This window comes from Haemorhous mexicanus, chromosome 26 (assembly GCF_027477595.1).
Source record: "Haemorhous mexicanus isolate bHaeMex1 chromosome 26, bHaeMex1.pri, whole genome shotgun sequence".
NCBI lineage: Eukaryota > Metazoa > Chordata > Aves > Passeriformes > Fringillidae > Haemorhous > Haemorhous mexicanus.
Genome location: NC_082366.1, coordinates 1279679 through 1293942, shown reverse-complemented (window position 1 = coordinate 1293942; position 14264 = coordinate 1279679). Strand labels below are relative to the sequence as shown.

Here is a 14264-nt window from a genome sequence, read left to right as displayed (position 1 = left end):
GTGGAAAACTATGGAATTGGTGTAAGAAAAAGGCCTGTGAACTCCTTGTCTGAGGAAGAATCTGCAATTTGAATCTCCTCTTTTCTCTCCCTCTCCCAGTAATCCTTTTTCTTTCCATACCTGTTGAGCAATGGGGGTTCAATAGGCTTTGGGGAACTCGTTATTCTTCCCACAGGATTATGTTTCTGAGCAGTAATGACCAATCCAGGCCTTTGCTGGTGTGTGTGAACAGGCAGATTCCATTACCCCCTGTGACTCACTTTACTCTTGTTTACACTCGCCTGCTGGGCACTATTCAAAGTGAAAGAGCAGAAATTCCCCTGCAGTCTGTAGAAAATATAGCTACAAAGAGACTGAAGAAAGGATAATTACACAAGATTTTTCCAGGTGTGGAACATGGGATTGTTCACCAGACAGGAGTGTGAAGAGAGGAGCTTGCAGGGATAAAATGAGGGCAGGAGGTCTCTATCCTTGTAAGGAAACTAATGGACTCTTTGCAGCTCTGAGACCATCAGGATATAAAAGTAAAGACTTATATTGTGGAACCAGCAAGAATTTACCTCTTAAATCTCAAACTGGCACCAACTCTCCAGAGCACTAAGGTGATAGAATGCCTTCAATATAATTTTATGCTAATATACTAGGTAATAATATTATTCTTTGCCTTGTTTCTCACGTTTTGAGGACTCTCCATCAGCCTGTCAAACAGCATCAAAGAAATCTGAAAGAGGAAAGAGAAATCCCACCCCTTCAGCTCAAAGACATTGTGCAGAGATATCGCGTGACCACAATTCAAAAGTGATGGAGCAATTTCCTGGGAAAGAGATTTGTGTCCTGCTCTGTGCCTGGATAGAAATGGCCAGTGTTACCATTTTAGAGATTGCAAGTTGACTATCACAATAGATTTAGATTTCTAGATTACCTTTAAGACCCTGCAGAACAACTCTGGTAAAAGCAAATGTCAAGGGATGAGAACTGATCTGAGTTCTGCATTCAAGTGTCTTTCACCCAATCCACGACTCTAAGATTATTTCTTGCCATTTCAAGGCAACATTTCTATTTCACCCTCATAAACAGGAGTAACCTAACACAGACAGCCACAGTTTGGAAATAATTTGTCATGAGAATACTACTAAAGAGAATCAACTGGTGCCCTTGAGCCTGGAGTTGAAAACAAAAGATGACTCTTGGGTTTTTGATCAGATAAAAGAAATAGATGTCAGATGCTGTTAAAAGGAAATCAAAACTGGATCTGCTTGGTGCTTAAGACACATTCACTGAGGACAGTAATTTCCATCTGGCCAATGAAATCCCTTTTTCCTTGGTTTGTTATAAAACCCTCATTAATTCAAGTTAGTCTCTATCAAGGCTGTTTGATTTCAGCCTATCTGAAAAAATTACTCAAACCTGAACAAATTAAATGATTACTAGAAATAAAAAAAGAAAATCAATACCGATAAACTTCCTGAAACAAGATAATGACTTTTCATTGAGAAATGTACAATCTGTAGATGAAGGAACATTACCTTAGGCAGTGGTTTCTTCTTAGCACAGTTGATCCCCCCAACAAAGACCATGTTGGGCATCACTGGCCTGACGTACTCAAACACAAAGTCAAACCTCAGGAGCCAAATGGCAGCAGAATTCACAAGGTCCATCAGAGACACATCCCTCTGAAGAACTTCTGAGGAAAGCTTAAGTGCTTCTGCATAGTAAATGTTGCAGTAATCAAGCTCCAGGAGGGAAATCAGGGCGTTTTCCACTCTTTGGAAAAAAGTCATGTGGTCTGAGTTGAAGCTGAAGAGTCTTGGGATGTAGGACAGAGGGCTTGGGCACTGTGGGGCTGCAAAGTGAAGGTTGCAACCAAATCCCCTCATGAAGAACACAAAGGGAAGAGAGAGATGGTGGGCCAGGATGGGCCCACACATGAGGATAGGATCTGTCAGGATGGCATCAAAGCCGCTTTGGTTGAGGAACCTCAGGGTCTCCTGGCTGTGGAACAGGTCCTTGCATTGCCCAAAGAAGGTGCTGAAAACATGCACCGAGGTGTTGTACATCGCCAGGACATTGAAGGGGTAAGGCTTTGGTGTCAGGTGCACGGCGACGTATTCCTGGAAGGCATTATCCAGCTCTTCCAGGGGCTGGCTCACCGGGTGCGTGACCACCTTGTAGGCCTGCGTGGTCTTCATCTGCCAGCTCACCTCAGGAACCAGCACCACCACCTCGTGTCCTCTCTCGCTCAGCTTCTCCACCACTTCCTGCATGCTCAGCCAGTGGCTTCCCACCATGGGCACCACCAGGAGCTTCCCTCCATCCGAGAGGCTGGGCAGGAGGAGGAGGATTGAAATCCAGGCAGAGCAAAGTCTCAAAGCCATGTTGCTGTGGCTGGAGTAGGGGCCGTGGAAGAGATTTTTCCTGCAGGTTGTAGGCTGAAGATGCTTTGGAAAGCAACTGAAGGATTGCTCTGCTAGCTTTTATAGCCATACCCCACCTCAGCCCTTTTGACTCTCCTCCCATTTTATGTCATCAGACCTTTCCACCAAGGTCACAGAAAGCGATAAATGATTAGGGAGGATTCAGGGCAGGTTAGGACTCCAAAGGTGCCTTTGTGTGAGTCAAGAAACGTGTGTCACCTTCACACATGCCAAGATTAGGTTTTTGGCTCAATGCCACCTTTTTCCTACAGGAGGACCTCGGCTTTGTGGCACTTCTTGCCACCAGCCCACCACGCCATAGGTCTGGTGGCAAAATGCAGGGAAAATCCTTTAAAAAAAATGCATGCAGAGAGTGTGTGGGCAGAAACATTGCTGAGCCCACATGGGAGGCCTTTGCCTATCAAGAGAGCACTGAAAGGACTCTTTTCCATCATTGCCATTGAAGGCTGAAAGAAGTGTCACAGACTGAGGTAATTTAGCATTTTTAAAAGCACTTTCTACCCTAAAGAATCTGATGCAAGTAGTACAGAAAACCGTAACTTACAGTAAGGACTAGTATGAGAAACCTGTGTAACGCTACCTGGGGTTTGGGTTTTGCTTTTTTTTTTTTTTTTCAATAGCCAAAATCATCTGGCATCCCTGAGAAAAAATAATTTTGCTTAATGCACACTTCCATTTTTGGCAAGAGAAGCAGCCAGCAGAAGATCTATCCCCATCTCTCCATATAAATTTCAACTGACCTCTTATCCTATCAGGTATGAAATGAAGTTGCAAAAGAACATTTCACCTTTGTACCCCAGATAACAAACTCCAACAACACCGCTCTAGTGCACAGTCATGAATTGTTCCTGGCCAGTGAGGGGTCAGTTCAGGACCAGTGTTGGGTCAGTTCATGACCCCAGCCCTGTGTCCAGGTCCTTCTTGGTTATAAATTGCTGAGTTTCAATGTTGGTGACAACCTCTGGTTAAAGCCTTATCCTGGGATGACGTTATGATGCTTGTATCCCCATTCATGTGTGCTGTTTATGCTGGATGTTATGTTCTGTGCCTTCAAGACTGGCTCTGAAGAGTGAAAGTTTTGTTTTGGCTACTTATCAGCTGCTCCCCCACGGCTGGTGGGACACAGAGACGGGACAGTACATAGTTCTGCTTTGGCTTTTTGCCCTGCTTTTCGCTTTGCTCTTGCTTCTGCTTTGCTCCTGCTTTGCTCTTGCTTTTTTTGCTTCTGCTCATTAGTTAGTTTAGCTAAACAGTCCAAATTTATTCCTGGACTGTTTTTCCTTTCCTTTTTGTACCTACTCGAACCTGCTCCAGACTGGGAGCTGGGAAACACCGAGAGTTTGCACCTTGTGGCCTGCAGCAGCTACCCCAGCGCTGGAGGGACTGATAACAGAGCGACCACCCCAGGAGAGACTTTCTGAATTGGTCATCTTTTTCAGAGCAGTGAAAGAGTGGTGTCACCCGGTATTGTTCATTTTGTGTGCTGGGGGTGCTGTGCCTGTAAAATAAACAGGTTCTTTCCACTTCTCTCCGAGGAATTCTTCCCGAACTGGTGGGGGGGAAGATGCTTTGGAAAGCAACTGTGTTGGGCCGTGTGGGTTTGCTTTCAGGAGGGGCCCGCCTTTGGGGATTCTCTCCCAAATTTGCCCTAAACCAGGACAAGCCTATAAGCAGGTAAATACGGGAAACAATTTCCTTCTCCAGGCATTCTGGGGCTTTGAAATCTTGCTGGATTTTTTTCCCCATGCTGTTTCTGCAGGTTCCTTTCTAAGCCTGGTGGGAAATCTTGGGCTGTAGCAGGCCCAGGGCCTACAATGCTGCCAAGGTGTTCAGCAGCCTAAGACAGGAAATGCCGAGTCATGATGACTGGACCTTAGAAGCTCCTCTCCAGCCTCCAGACCCTTGCTTATCTCTCTGTAAGACGATAGGTCACTTTCCTTTGACCCTTACAATTAGACACTTCCTAAAACCCTTGTACCCTATATAAAGGGCTACTTTTACCCAACTTGGCAGAGGAGCTGTCCTTGAGAACCTTTGCAGAAGATTCAATAAAGATATCCCTGTGGAACAGACACAGCACTTCGCATCTCTCTCCCTGCATCTGCCTAAGACACCTAGCAAGCAAAGAACTGCAATCACAAAATGAGCTGATAATCACTGAGAGCTGATATCACTTAAGCTTGCTAAGGTTGTCTGCAGCTGGGAGCTGTCTGGGAGCTGAGACAGGCTGTGCTGAGCAGAACTGCACTATCCGGACCCATTGAATCCTGCAAGGGATAACCAGACACCCCGTGGAGGCCGCATGACTGGACTTTGCTGAGACCCTGCCCTCCAAAAGGAGCAGCAGCTCCATCACCCACACTGATCCCATCTTGGTAGTTTACAGCATGGATTAACTTAATGGGAATTTTCAAACAGCTCAGAGCAAGGAGATGCACAGAAGACAGGCCATAGCCTCAGGCAAGGCTGACAAATGAACACAGGAAGGTTGGTCCACAACAGTCCAAATGGAAATTTACAGGAGATATCCATACCCAGGACAGCATAAAGCCTAACTTAATAATCTAGAAGAGAAGGAGAGGATGGAACTGGAGGAGGATTGCTTATGGAGCTTGGATATTGACACCTTGACAATAAAGGCAGATGGAAAGGAATCAATCCAGTGGATGGCTGTGATAGAAAATCAGCAAAGTCTTCAGTCCTATAACCTTCACTGTGGATGAAAGGAGAGGGGATAAATGGACAGTGCACGAGACAGCTGGGAGAGGAGGATAGCAAAGTTCTTCAGTTCAGCAAAAGAGACCCTCATCTGCATAAAATCTACATGTCACTTAGATTGTCCTAATTAAGTCTGATAAGGCTTTAGGTTTGGCAGGATGTGATAGAATCTGACTGCTGGCTATTAGGAAGTTGTAGCAGGCGCAGGGCCGGCTACAGCTCCGTGGAGGGATGTTTAGAGATAGGTATTTGCTGAGTCATTGGAATTGAACCAGGAGTCCTCACTCTGGTCCTCCAGGCCTGCTTATCTCTCTGTGACCCCATAGGCTAGTTTTCCTAACCCTTACAATTGGTCAGTTTTCAATCCTCCCTAACCCTATAAAAGAGGCTGTCTTGGCCCATTTCTTCAGAAGAGCAGCTTCAAGACCCTTCGCGAGACCCTCAGAATAAACCATCGTGGAACGCTTGGCCGCCTTCTCCTCTCTCTTTCCTCTGCCTTCCAGAAGCCACGGTCAGCCAGAGCCCCTACGAGCAAGCTAAGAGCTGAAATCATAAAAGAGCTGATTTTCACTAAGAGCTGACAATCACTAAGCTTGCTAGGGGTCACGGCTGTGCCGCAGTCCGGCCTAGGGCACCCCAGCCTCCAGAGGGCTGAGGTATCTGGCCTTGAGACTGCTTGCCTGGGGCACTTACCCTACAAGGGACCAGCTATCTGGTGAAGAAGCTAGCCCCGGTGGCTTCATTTTTATTTTACAGGAAGTAACATTTCTGCATCCTGCAGGATTTCAATCTTTGAAGACCAAGCTGTTGTCAGTCAGGGTTTGATGTAAGGATGGGAGTGACATCCCTTGCCCAGGATGGCAGGGGGATGGAACGAGAGAATCTTTAAGGTCCCTTTCAACACAAACCATTCTGCCATTCTGTGATACATTTATACTTTGCCTTTTCCATAGAAAACCAAAAGAAAGTTTTGTACCTGAGACAGTTTTTCCTTCTGAACACAGATAATGCCTCCAATAAAAGCCATGTTTGGCATCACTGGTCTTGGGAACTCAAAGACAAAACCATATCTCATCAGCCAGAAGGTTCCATGCCTCAGCAGTTCTGTCACTGTCCCTTTCTTTTTCAAAACCTCATATGCAAGCTCTTCAAAGTTATCATAGATGGGCTTACAGTAGAAGAGCTCCAGCAGATCGACCAGCATGTTCTTCACCCGCTGGGAAAACGTCATGCTGTCTGAATTATCCAAGAATAACCTGGGGACATAGGAAGGAGGGCTTGGGCACAGGGCAGCAGCAGAATCCATTCCACAGGGAAAGCCCCGCAGGAAGTAGACGGAAGGAAGGGAAGGATACTCAGCCACCAGGGGCCCACACATCAGGATGGGGTCTGTGAAAAGCATGTGGAATTTGCTCTCTTTCAGATCCTGCATCAGCTCCTCGTTCTGCAGGAGGCTCTTACAGTTGGTGAAGAAGACCGAGGAGATTTCTATTGTGCTTTGATACAAGGTCAGAACAACATTCCAAACAGACTGTTCAATAAAATGGGCACTAACGAAGGCCTTGAGCATTTCACCCAAGTATTCCTCGGTGTAAGGGATTGGATAGGCTTGGACTGTGTAATTCTGAGGCTTCTCTGACTTCATATACAGACTGGTGGAGGGTACAAGCACAACAACCTCGTGTCCCTTTTGCTGCAGTTTCTCCCCTACCGGGTGCATGCTGAGCCAGTGACTTCCATCCTGAGGTACCACCAGGATCTTTCCACCTTCAGTCAGGGCTAAAGACAGCGTCAGGAGGAGAAGTATCCAGGTACCTTGGTAAAAAAGAGCCATTTTGATGGGAGTGAACCAGAGGGTTCTGCTCCAGAGGGATCCATGCACTCCTTTATACAATGGTCTGTGCTGTGTAAGCAAGGAATTTATTGGCTGCAGAAATTAATATTTAACTTCCCAATACGGGTGTGATTAGCCATTGATTTTGCCTGTGTTTGTGGAAAGGAAGGGAAGCTGTGTCCTAACAGACACTTTTGTAGTTTTTATTAGTGTTTAATCTTCAAACTCTGTCAGTACTACGACACTGTCAGCACTAAGTCTGTGACACCAAGAGCGGGGATGTCATGTTGTAAAAATAATCATGGTTAAAACCTTTGACCTGGTAAATACACAGAGAAAAATAATAAAAATACATCCAGCAGAATGGATGCAACTCCATTCCTGAGGACACGAGGCTGAGGTTGAATTCCCACCCCCTGGAAGCAGCCAAACCTGCACCTCTTACAAAGATGTCATGGCCACCAGGATGTACCAGGCAATCCCAAATCTGAGGAGAACAATCCCATTTAGCTTTTATCCTCCTGGAACTACAGCAAAAATTGAACTAATGGATGGGTCACGGCAAAGAATGGGAAAGGAGGCCACCACAGGGACACAAAGAAGGAGTTTTGGTCTTTGGTTGGTGTCTTGAAAACCCCTTCCATGGGTTTTGAGCAAGACAAAATCAAGGAGAAGGTGTGACACCTCCCACTAATGCCACTGCAGGAAGGTTTTGTCTTTGTGCAAGTGAAAGCAATGCCAGAGCAAAGCCTTTTGGAGGGTGCTAAGCAAGGAGTCCTTGTGATGAGAAGCTGCCATCAGCACAACATTTTCCCGTTCTTTTTATAAATGGTGCTGGCACTCCCAGCATCCTCACTTGGGAGAAACAAATCCTTACAGCCTGAGGCAAAGGCATTTGTCTCATGACACTCAAAGAGTGCAGGGAGTGTCCTGTGTAGCTCCACTCTGTCACTCTGGACATGGAGGAACCATCCTTAGACATGGAAAACCAATTTCTGGAGAGGCCCTGTGCAGGAGAGGTGGGAGACAGCACAGACTGAAAGCAGGACACTGAAGGGATTTACAAATAATTGTCATTAAGTGCAGGAAATCTGGATGCAAAGACTTCATTGCAGCGGCTGTGACAAGAGCTGACCAAATTAACTTGGATGTTGCTGCTTGTGTGTTTTCTATTCTGGACACAAATGGTTTTTCTGTGGCAACAGCAGTTGGCTGAAAAAGGCCAGTACATCTTTTTTCCAGGTGTGGAACTTTTAATTTTCACCTGACAGGAGTGTGAAGTGAGGAGCTTGCAGGGATAAAATGAGGGCAGGATGTCTCTAACCTTGTAGCAAAGCAATGGACTCTTTGCAGCTCTGAGACCTTCCGGATATAAAAGTAAAGACTAATATTGTGGAAGCAGCAAGAATTTACCTCCTAATTCTCAAACTGTCACCAACTCTCCAGAGCACTAAGGTGATAGAATACCTTCAATATAATTTTATGCTAATATTCTAGGTAATAATATTATTCTTTGCCTTGTTTCTCACGTTTTGAGGACTCTCCATCAGCCCGTCAAACAGCATCAAAGAAATCTGAAAGAGGAAAGAGAAATCCCACCCTACAGCTCAAAGACATTGTGCAGAGATATCGCGTGACCACAATTCAAAAGTGATGGAGCAATTTCCTGGGAAAGAGATTTGTGTCCTGCTCTGTGCCTGGATAGAAATGGCCTGTGTTACCATTTTAGAGATTGCAAGTTGACTATCACAATATATTTAGATTTCTAGATTACCTTTAAGACCCTGCAGAACAGTTCTGGAAAATACAAATGTCAAGGGATGAGAACTGACCTGAGTTCTGCATTCAAGTGTCTTTCACCCAATCCACGACTCTAAGATAATTTCTTGCCATTTCAGGGCAACTTTTCTATTTCACCCTCATAAACAGGAGTAACCTAACACAGACAGCCACAGTTTGGAAATAATTTGTGTTCTGGATTGCAAGGCAAGATGTATTCTATTACCATCTGTATGGCAGTTGTCTAGGTGTTAAGTGGGCAATTTTCCCTTATCTCTCTCCCTGAGAGATCACAATCACTCCTCCCTCAGCAGGGGGCATCACGTGATAAGAGGCTATTGAATGTCACTGCATGGCTGATAAGAACTGTAACATCCCATTGTGAGATGCTCCGCCCAGAGGGAGGAGCCGAGCATTGCTATCCAGATATAATCAGGAGATTCTGACACACCAGCACAGCTTCTCCACTGGATTCACCAGAGGAACAGCAGCTGCTTCTACTTCCACGGATCTGCAGAGGAAGAGTCACCCTTTTTCTACAGGACCCCCTGCTCCAACAGAACCACACCTGACACCTCAGGAGGACTGCAGCCACTTTTCCAATTGGACTGCTGCCAGCACCCTGACCAACAGGGTGTCAGGTTAAGTTCTGACTCTGTCATTTTAGTGTACTGCATTGTTTTTATTTTATCATTTTATGTTTTTTCCCCCCTTCCCTATTAAAGAACTGTTATTTCCTGCTCCCGTATTTTTTTTGCCTGAGAGCCCCTTAATTTAAAATTCATAGCAATTTAGAGGGGTGGGGAGAGATTGCATTCTCCATTTCAGGGGAAGCTCCTGCCTTCTTTAGCAGGCACCTGTCTTATCCAAACCAAGACATTTGTCAGGTAATAGAACTAAATTAATCAACTGATGCTGTTGAGCCTGGAATAAAAACAAAAGATGACTCTTGGGATTTTGATCAGATAAAAGAAATAGATGTCAGCTGCTGTTAAAAGGAAATCAAAACTGGATCTGGTTGGTGCTTAAGACACATTCACTGAGGACAGTAATTTCCATCTGGCCAGTGAAATCCCTTTTTCTTTGGTTTGTTACAAAACCCTCATTAATTCAAGTTAGTCTCTATCAAGGTTGTTTGATTTCAGCCTATGGGAAACAATTTATCAAGCCTCCACAAATTAAATGATTACCAGAAATTAAAAAAAGAAAAATAGCAAAGGATACCTAAAAGCTTCCTGAAACAAGATAATGACTTTTCATTGAGAAATGTACAATCTGTAGATGAAGGAACATTACCTTAGGCAGTGGTTTCTTCTTAGCACAGTTGATCCCCCCAACAAAGACCATGTTGGGCATCACTGGCCTGACGTACTCAAACACAAAGTCAAACCTCAGGATCCAAATGGCAGCAGAATTCACAAGGTCCATCAGAGACACATCCCTCTGAAGAACTTCTGAGGAAAGCTTAAGTGCTTCTGCATAGAAGCCGTTGCAGTAATCAAGCTCCAGGAGGGAAATCAGGGCGTTTTCCACTCTCTGGAGAAAAGTCATGTGGTCTGAGTTGAAGCTGAAGAGCCTTGGGATGTAGGACAGAGGGCTTGGGCACTGTGGGGCTGCAAAGTGAAGGTTGCAAGGGAATCCCCTCATGAAGAACACAAAGGGAAGAGAGAGATGGTGGGCCAGGATGGGCCCACACATGAGGATAGGATCTGTCAGGATGGCATCAAAGCCGCTTTGGTTGAGGAACCTCAGGGTCTCCTGGCTGCGGAACAGGTCCTTGCACTGCTGAAATAAGAGGCCTGTAGTGTTCAGTGTGATGCTGTACATCGCCAGGGCATTGAGGGGGAAAGGTTTCGGCGTCAGGTGCACGGCAATGAATTCCTGGAAGGCGTTATCCAGCTCTTCCACAGTGTGGCTCACCGGGTGCGTGACCACCTTGTAGGCCTGCGTGGTCTTCATCAGCCAGCTCACCTCAGGAACCAGCACCACCACCTCGTGTCCTCTCTCGCTCAGCTTCTCCACCACTTCCTGCATGCTCAGCCAGTGGCTTCCCACCATGGGCACCACCAGGAGCTTCCCTCCATCCGAGAGGCTGGGCAGGAGGAGGAGGATGGAAATCCAGGCAGAGCAAAGTCTCAAAGCCATGTTGCTGTGGTCGGTGTAGGGGCCGTGGAAGAGATTTTTCCTGCAGGTTGTAGGCTGAAGATACTTTGGAAAGCAACTGATGGGTGAATTTATTGCCCTCTGCTCTTTGATGTTCCTGTTGTTAATGATTCACTGCTTTGGATTGTGGGTAATTTATTTTGCCTTTTCCCTCCTTACTTGGAAAGCCAAGATTTGGTGACCTTTTCAGTGCTGAGTCCCTGGAGTTCCTCAAGGTTCCATGAGCTCCTCACCGTGCTACTGGGATCCCTCTGGTCTCATCTTTGCTGTGCTTTGTGTTCCACCTTGGCCAGGAGCCAGGAAGGCGACACTGCTCTGAGCAACTCCCTGCCCAAAGTAACAAATGAAAAAGAGCCTGTCCAAGTTGGAGACACAGATCCTCAGGTGATTCCTCCAGGGATGGAGCAGGAGTCCCTCAGGACAAGGCTCAAGGCTCTTCTGAGCTGGCAGGAATCTCCTCAGTGCCAGGGGCACCACAAAGAGGTGCTGACAGGGGCTGGCCTCTCTGTATAGCCCAAGCTCTCACTTTACAGAGTTGTTTCCCAGCCTGGGAGGTGGCCCCTGGGTGGCTGAAAACTCCTCCCGACCAGGATTCAGACCAGCACTAAATGAGTTTTAGCAACCTCTGGAGGCTCAGGTTTCAGACCTGACTCAGCAAAGGAGCAGGTTCAGCACAGACCTGATTTCCCCAGCCTCACAGCATTGCCACTGATGGCAAAGTTAAAAATAATGCACCCCAGGATATTGAGAGCCATGAAGCCTCCATCCCTCAGGCACACAAGGTCTCTCCCTTCATGCCACGGTCAATGCACCACAATGAACTGAATACTGTTTTTCTCATACCAGCATTATGTGTTTATTTTTCCAGTTTTTCCAACGTCTTTAATTATTTCTATTGGAAAGGCAGCAGAGAGCAGTTTTATGTCAGGATGGTTTTCCAGAAAACCAATTCTTTGAGTATCAGAGTAGGGGGGAGAAACTTTGAGTTAAAAGAGACTAAAACACTCTGTGAATCTTCTATAATAAACTGCAAAGGAAAAACATCATAGTAACAAGTACTAAATATGTTCAGATTTTTATAAGGCACACTCTGAAATGGGCATTGGCATGCTGACCAGTTTAGAAAACAGAATTTTCTCACAAAGAAAAGTTAATTTCAGTATTTTGTGATGGCACCCCAGCTGTTTGCTGATTTGGGATAAGGAGAAGGCTGGCAGGGAAATGTCCTGCCCTCCCCTCCCTCCTGCTGCAGGATGGATTTTCCATCCAAACCTTCAGCAAGAGGAGTGGGTGCAAAGGCAATCCCAGGACAGCTGAAGTTAATCAGTACCTCAGTGTTTGTGAACTTGTCAGAGGCTCCCTCAGTTTGTGGTGGAACCTGGTGTGTTTTGTTCATGTTCTGTTCACTAAAGGGCTAAAGATAGAGGGAATAAAATACTTAGACCTAAAACCACGTGTAACCAAAACCACGTGTAACCAAAACCACATACAGTCACAAGTATATTCTTGCCTAATAAATGCTTGCTTAAAATATTCTTGTTTAATAAGCGCTTGCTCAATAAACCATAAGTTCTAGAATTTTAGGCATGACCACTAAATAAGCGAAGTCGACCAGAGGACGACCGAGGAAGACTAGCAGCCTTCATCAGACGACTACCAGCAGAGGATGACCCCTTAGCACCAAGAAGACACATGCGCAGAGTACTTTCTGGACAAGTCCCCAACGAGAAGAGATACAGTATAAAAGTCAGACTGTATCGAACAGTGGGTGAGCCAGGCCTTGGCGAGCGGAGGCTCCCCTGTCGCCCAGCGCTGATTTTGCTTATGCCTTGCTTGCTGTAATAAATAAATTCCAATTAGACTAAGCTTATTGGAGTTTGCTTCAAGTCATAACCAGTTGGCTTGGTTATCCCAGGTTATCCCAGCCAGGAATTCTGGAATTTGCTGAGTTCAAGGCAGTACAAGATCAAAGGCACTCCCTGCTCACAGCTGAGCCAAGGGACAGTGGGAAGGCTGGATTTGAGTGAAAAGGCACAAATTTGGGGGCAACCCTGTCCAGGGAGGGGTAACAGAGCCAGGGAAGGGGTTAAAAACTCTCCTGAGCTGAGGGAACTGGGGGTGTTTATGGAGAAAAGGAGGCTCAGGGGGGACCTTGTGGAGCAGGGGTGGGATCGGGCTGTCTTGCTGTGTCCCAAGGGAAAGGATGAGAGGAAATAGCCTCAAGTTGTGCCAGGGGAGGTTCAGAGGGGGTATTTGGAAAAAAACCCAACTGACTGGAAGAATGGTTAAGCATTGGAATAATTTGCCCCGGGAGGTGGTGGAGTCGCCATCTCTGGAAGTGTCCAGGAGGAGCCTGGATGTGGCACTTGGGGACGTGGTTTAGGGGTGACAGTGGCAGTGCTGGCGTGGGGCTGGGACCGGATGATCCTGGAGGTCTTTTCCAAGGTGGATGATTCTGTCAGGTGCAGGCTGGCCAATGCCAGGCTCAGGAATGATTAGGGAATCCTCAGGAGGGAATTATTAGGGTAGCTATAACACGCCGGCCAAGGCTGGAATAAATCCGTGACTGGAGATCCCAAACTACCTCTTATAAATCCATGAAAAGAGATCCCCAAGCCCCTCTAATGAACCCATTGCAGGAGATGTCAAATCCCTCTAATAAATCCAGTCAGAGATGCCAAAACTGCTATAATAAAATTTATGAAAGGAGATCCCAAATCCCTCTCATAAATTCTTGACAATAGATCCCCAAGCCACTCCAATGAATCCATGAAAGGTGATCCCCATGCCCCTGTCATAAATCCATGGTTGGAGATCCCAAAATCCTTTAATAAATTCGTGGTAGGAGATCCCAAACCCACCTCATATATCCATGAAAATAGAACCCCAAACCCTTCTAACATATCCAGAAAGAGATCATCAAACCCCTCTAATAAACCTATGAAAAGAGAGCCCCAAACCTCCCTAATAAATCCATGGCAGGAGATCCCAAAGCCTTTCTAATAAAATCATGGCAGGATATCCGAAATCTCTGTAATAAATGCACAACAGAAAACAACAGCTTGAAAGAGGCAGGTGGTCTTTGTAGAATGCCAGGGTGGTTTGTGTTGGAAGGGACCCTAAGGCTCATCCCATTCCACCCCCTGCCATGGGCAGGGACATCTTCTACTATACCAGCTCGCTCCAAGCGCTCATCGAGTGTGTTCTTGACCACTTCCATGGATGGAGGTCCCACAGGTTGCCATGACTCCCCCTCCCCTCACGCCAGTGAAACTACAACTCCCGGCATGCCCCGCATCCACCCCCCCCTCTCCTCGCGGGCAGCCGGTCCCAGC

The 14264-nt window shown here is 46.3% G+C and overlaps 3 protein-coding genes across 3 annotated transcripts; all 3 read right to left on the bottom strand.

Moving 5' to 3' along the window:
- Positions 1 to 1042: 1042 nt before the first annotated feature.
- LOC132338502 (UDP-glucuronosyltransferase 1-6-like) lies at positions 1043 to 2429 on the bottom strand. Its single transcript, XM_059868150.1, has 2 exons — positions 1527 to 2429; positions 1043 to 1084 (listed from the first exon to the last, which is right to left on the bottom strand). Exons 1-2 carry the CDS (start codon positions 2373 to 2375, stop codon positions 1043 to 1045), a joined length of 891 nt encoding a protein of 296 aa, XP_059724133.1. The 5' UTR covers positions 2376 to 2429.
- A 3655-nt stretch (positions 2430 to 6084) lies between these two features.
- LOC132338501 (UDP-glucuronosyltransferase 1-6-like) lies at positions 6085 to 6987 on the bottom strand. The gene has a single exon (XM_059868149.1). The coding sequence runs from the start codon at positions 6985 to 6987 to the stop codon at positions 6085 to 6087; it is 903 nt and encodes a 300-aa protein (XP_059724132.1).
- A 2904-nt stretch (positions 6988 to 9891) lies between these two features.
- LOC132338499 (UDP-glucuronosyltransferase 1-6-like) lies at positions 9892 to 10979 on the bottom strand. The gene is made up of 2 exons (XM_059868148.1): positions 10063 to 10979; positions 9892 to 9912 (listed from the first exon to the last, which is right to left on the bottom strand). The coding sequence occupies exons 1-2, from the start codon at positions 10909 to 10911 to the stop codon at positions 9892 to 9894; spliced, it is 870 nt and encodes a 289-aa protein (XP_059724131.1). The 5' UTR covers positions 10912 to 10979.
- Between the last annotated feature and the right edge of the window lie 3285 nt (positions 10980 to 14264).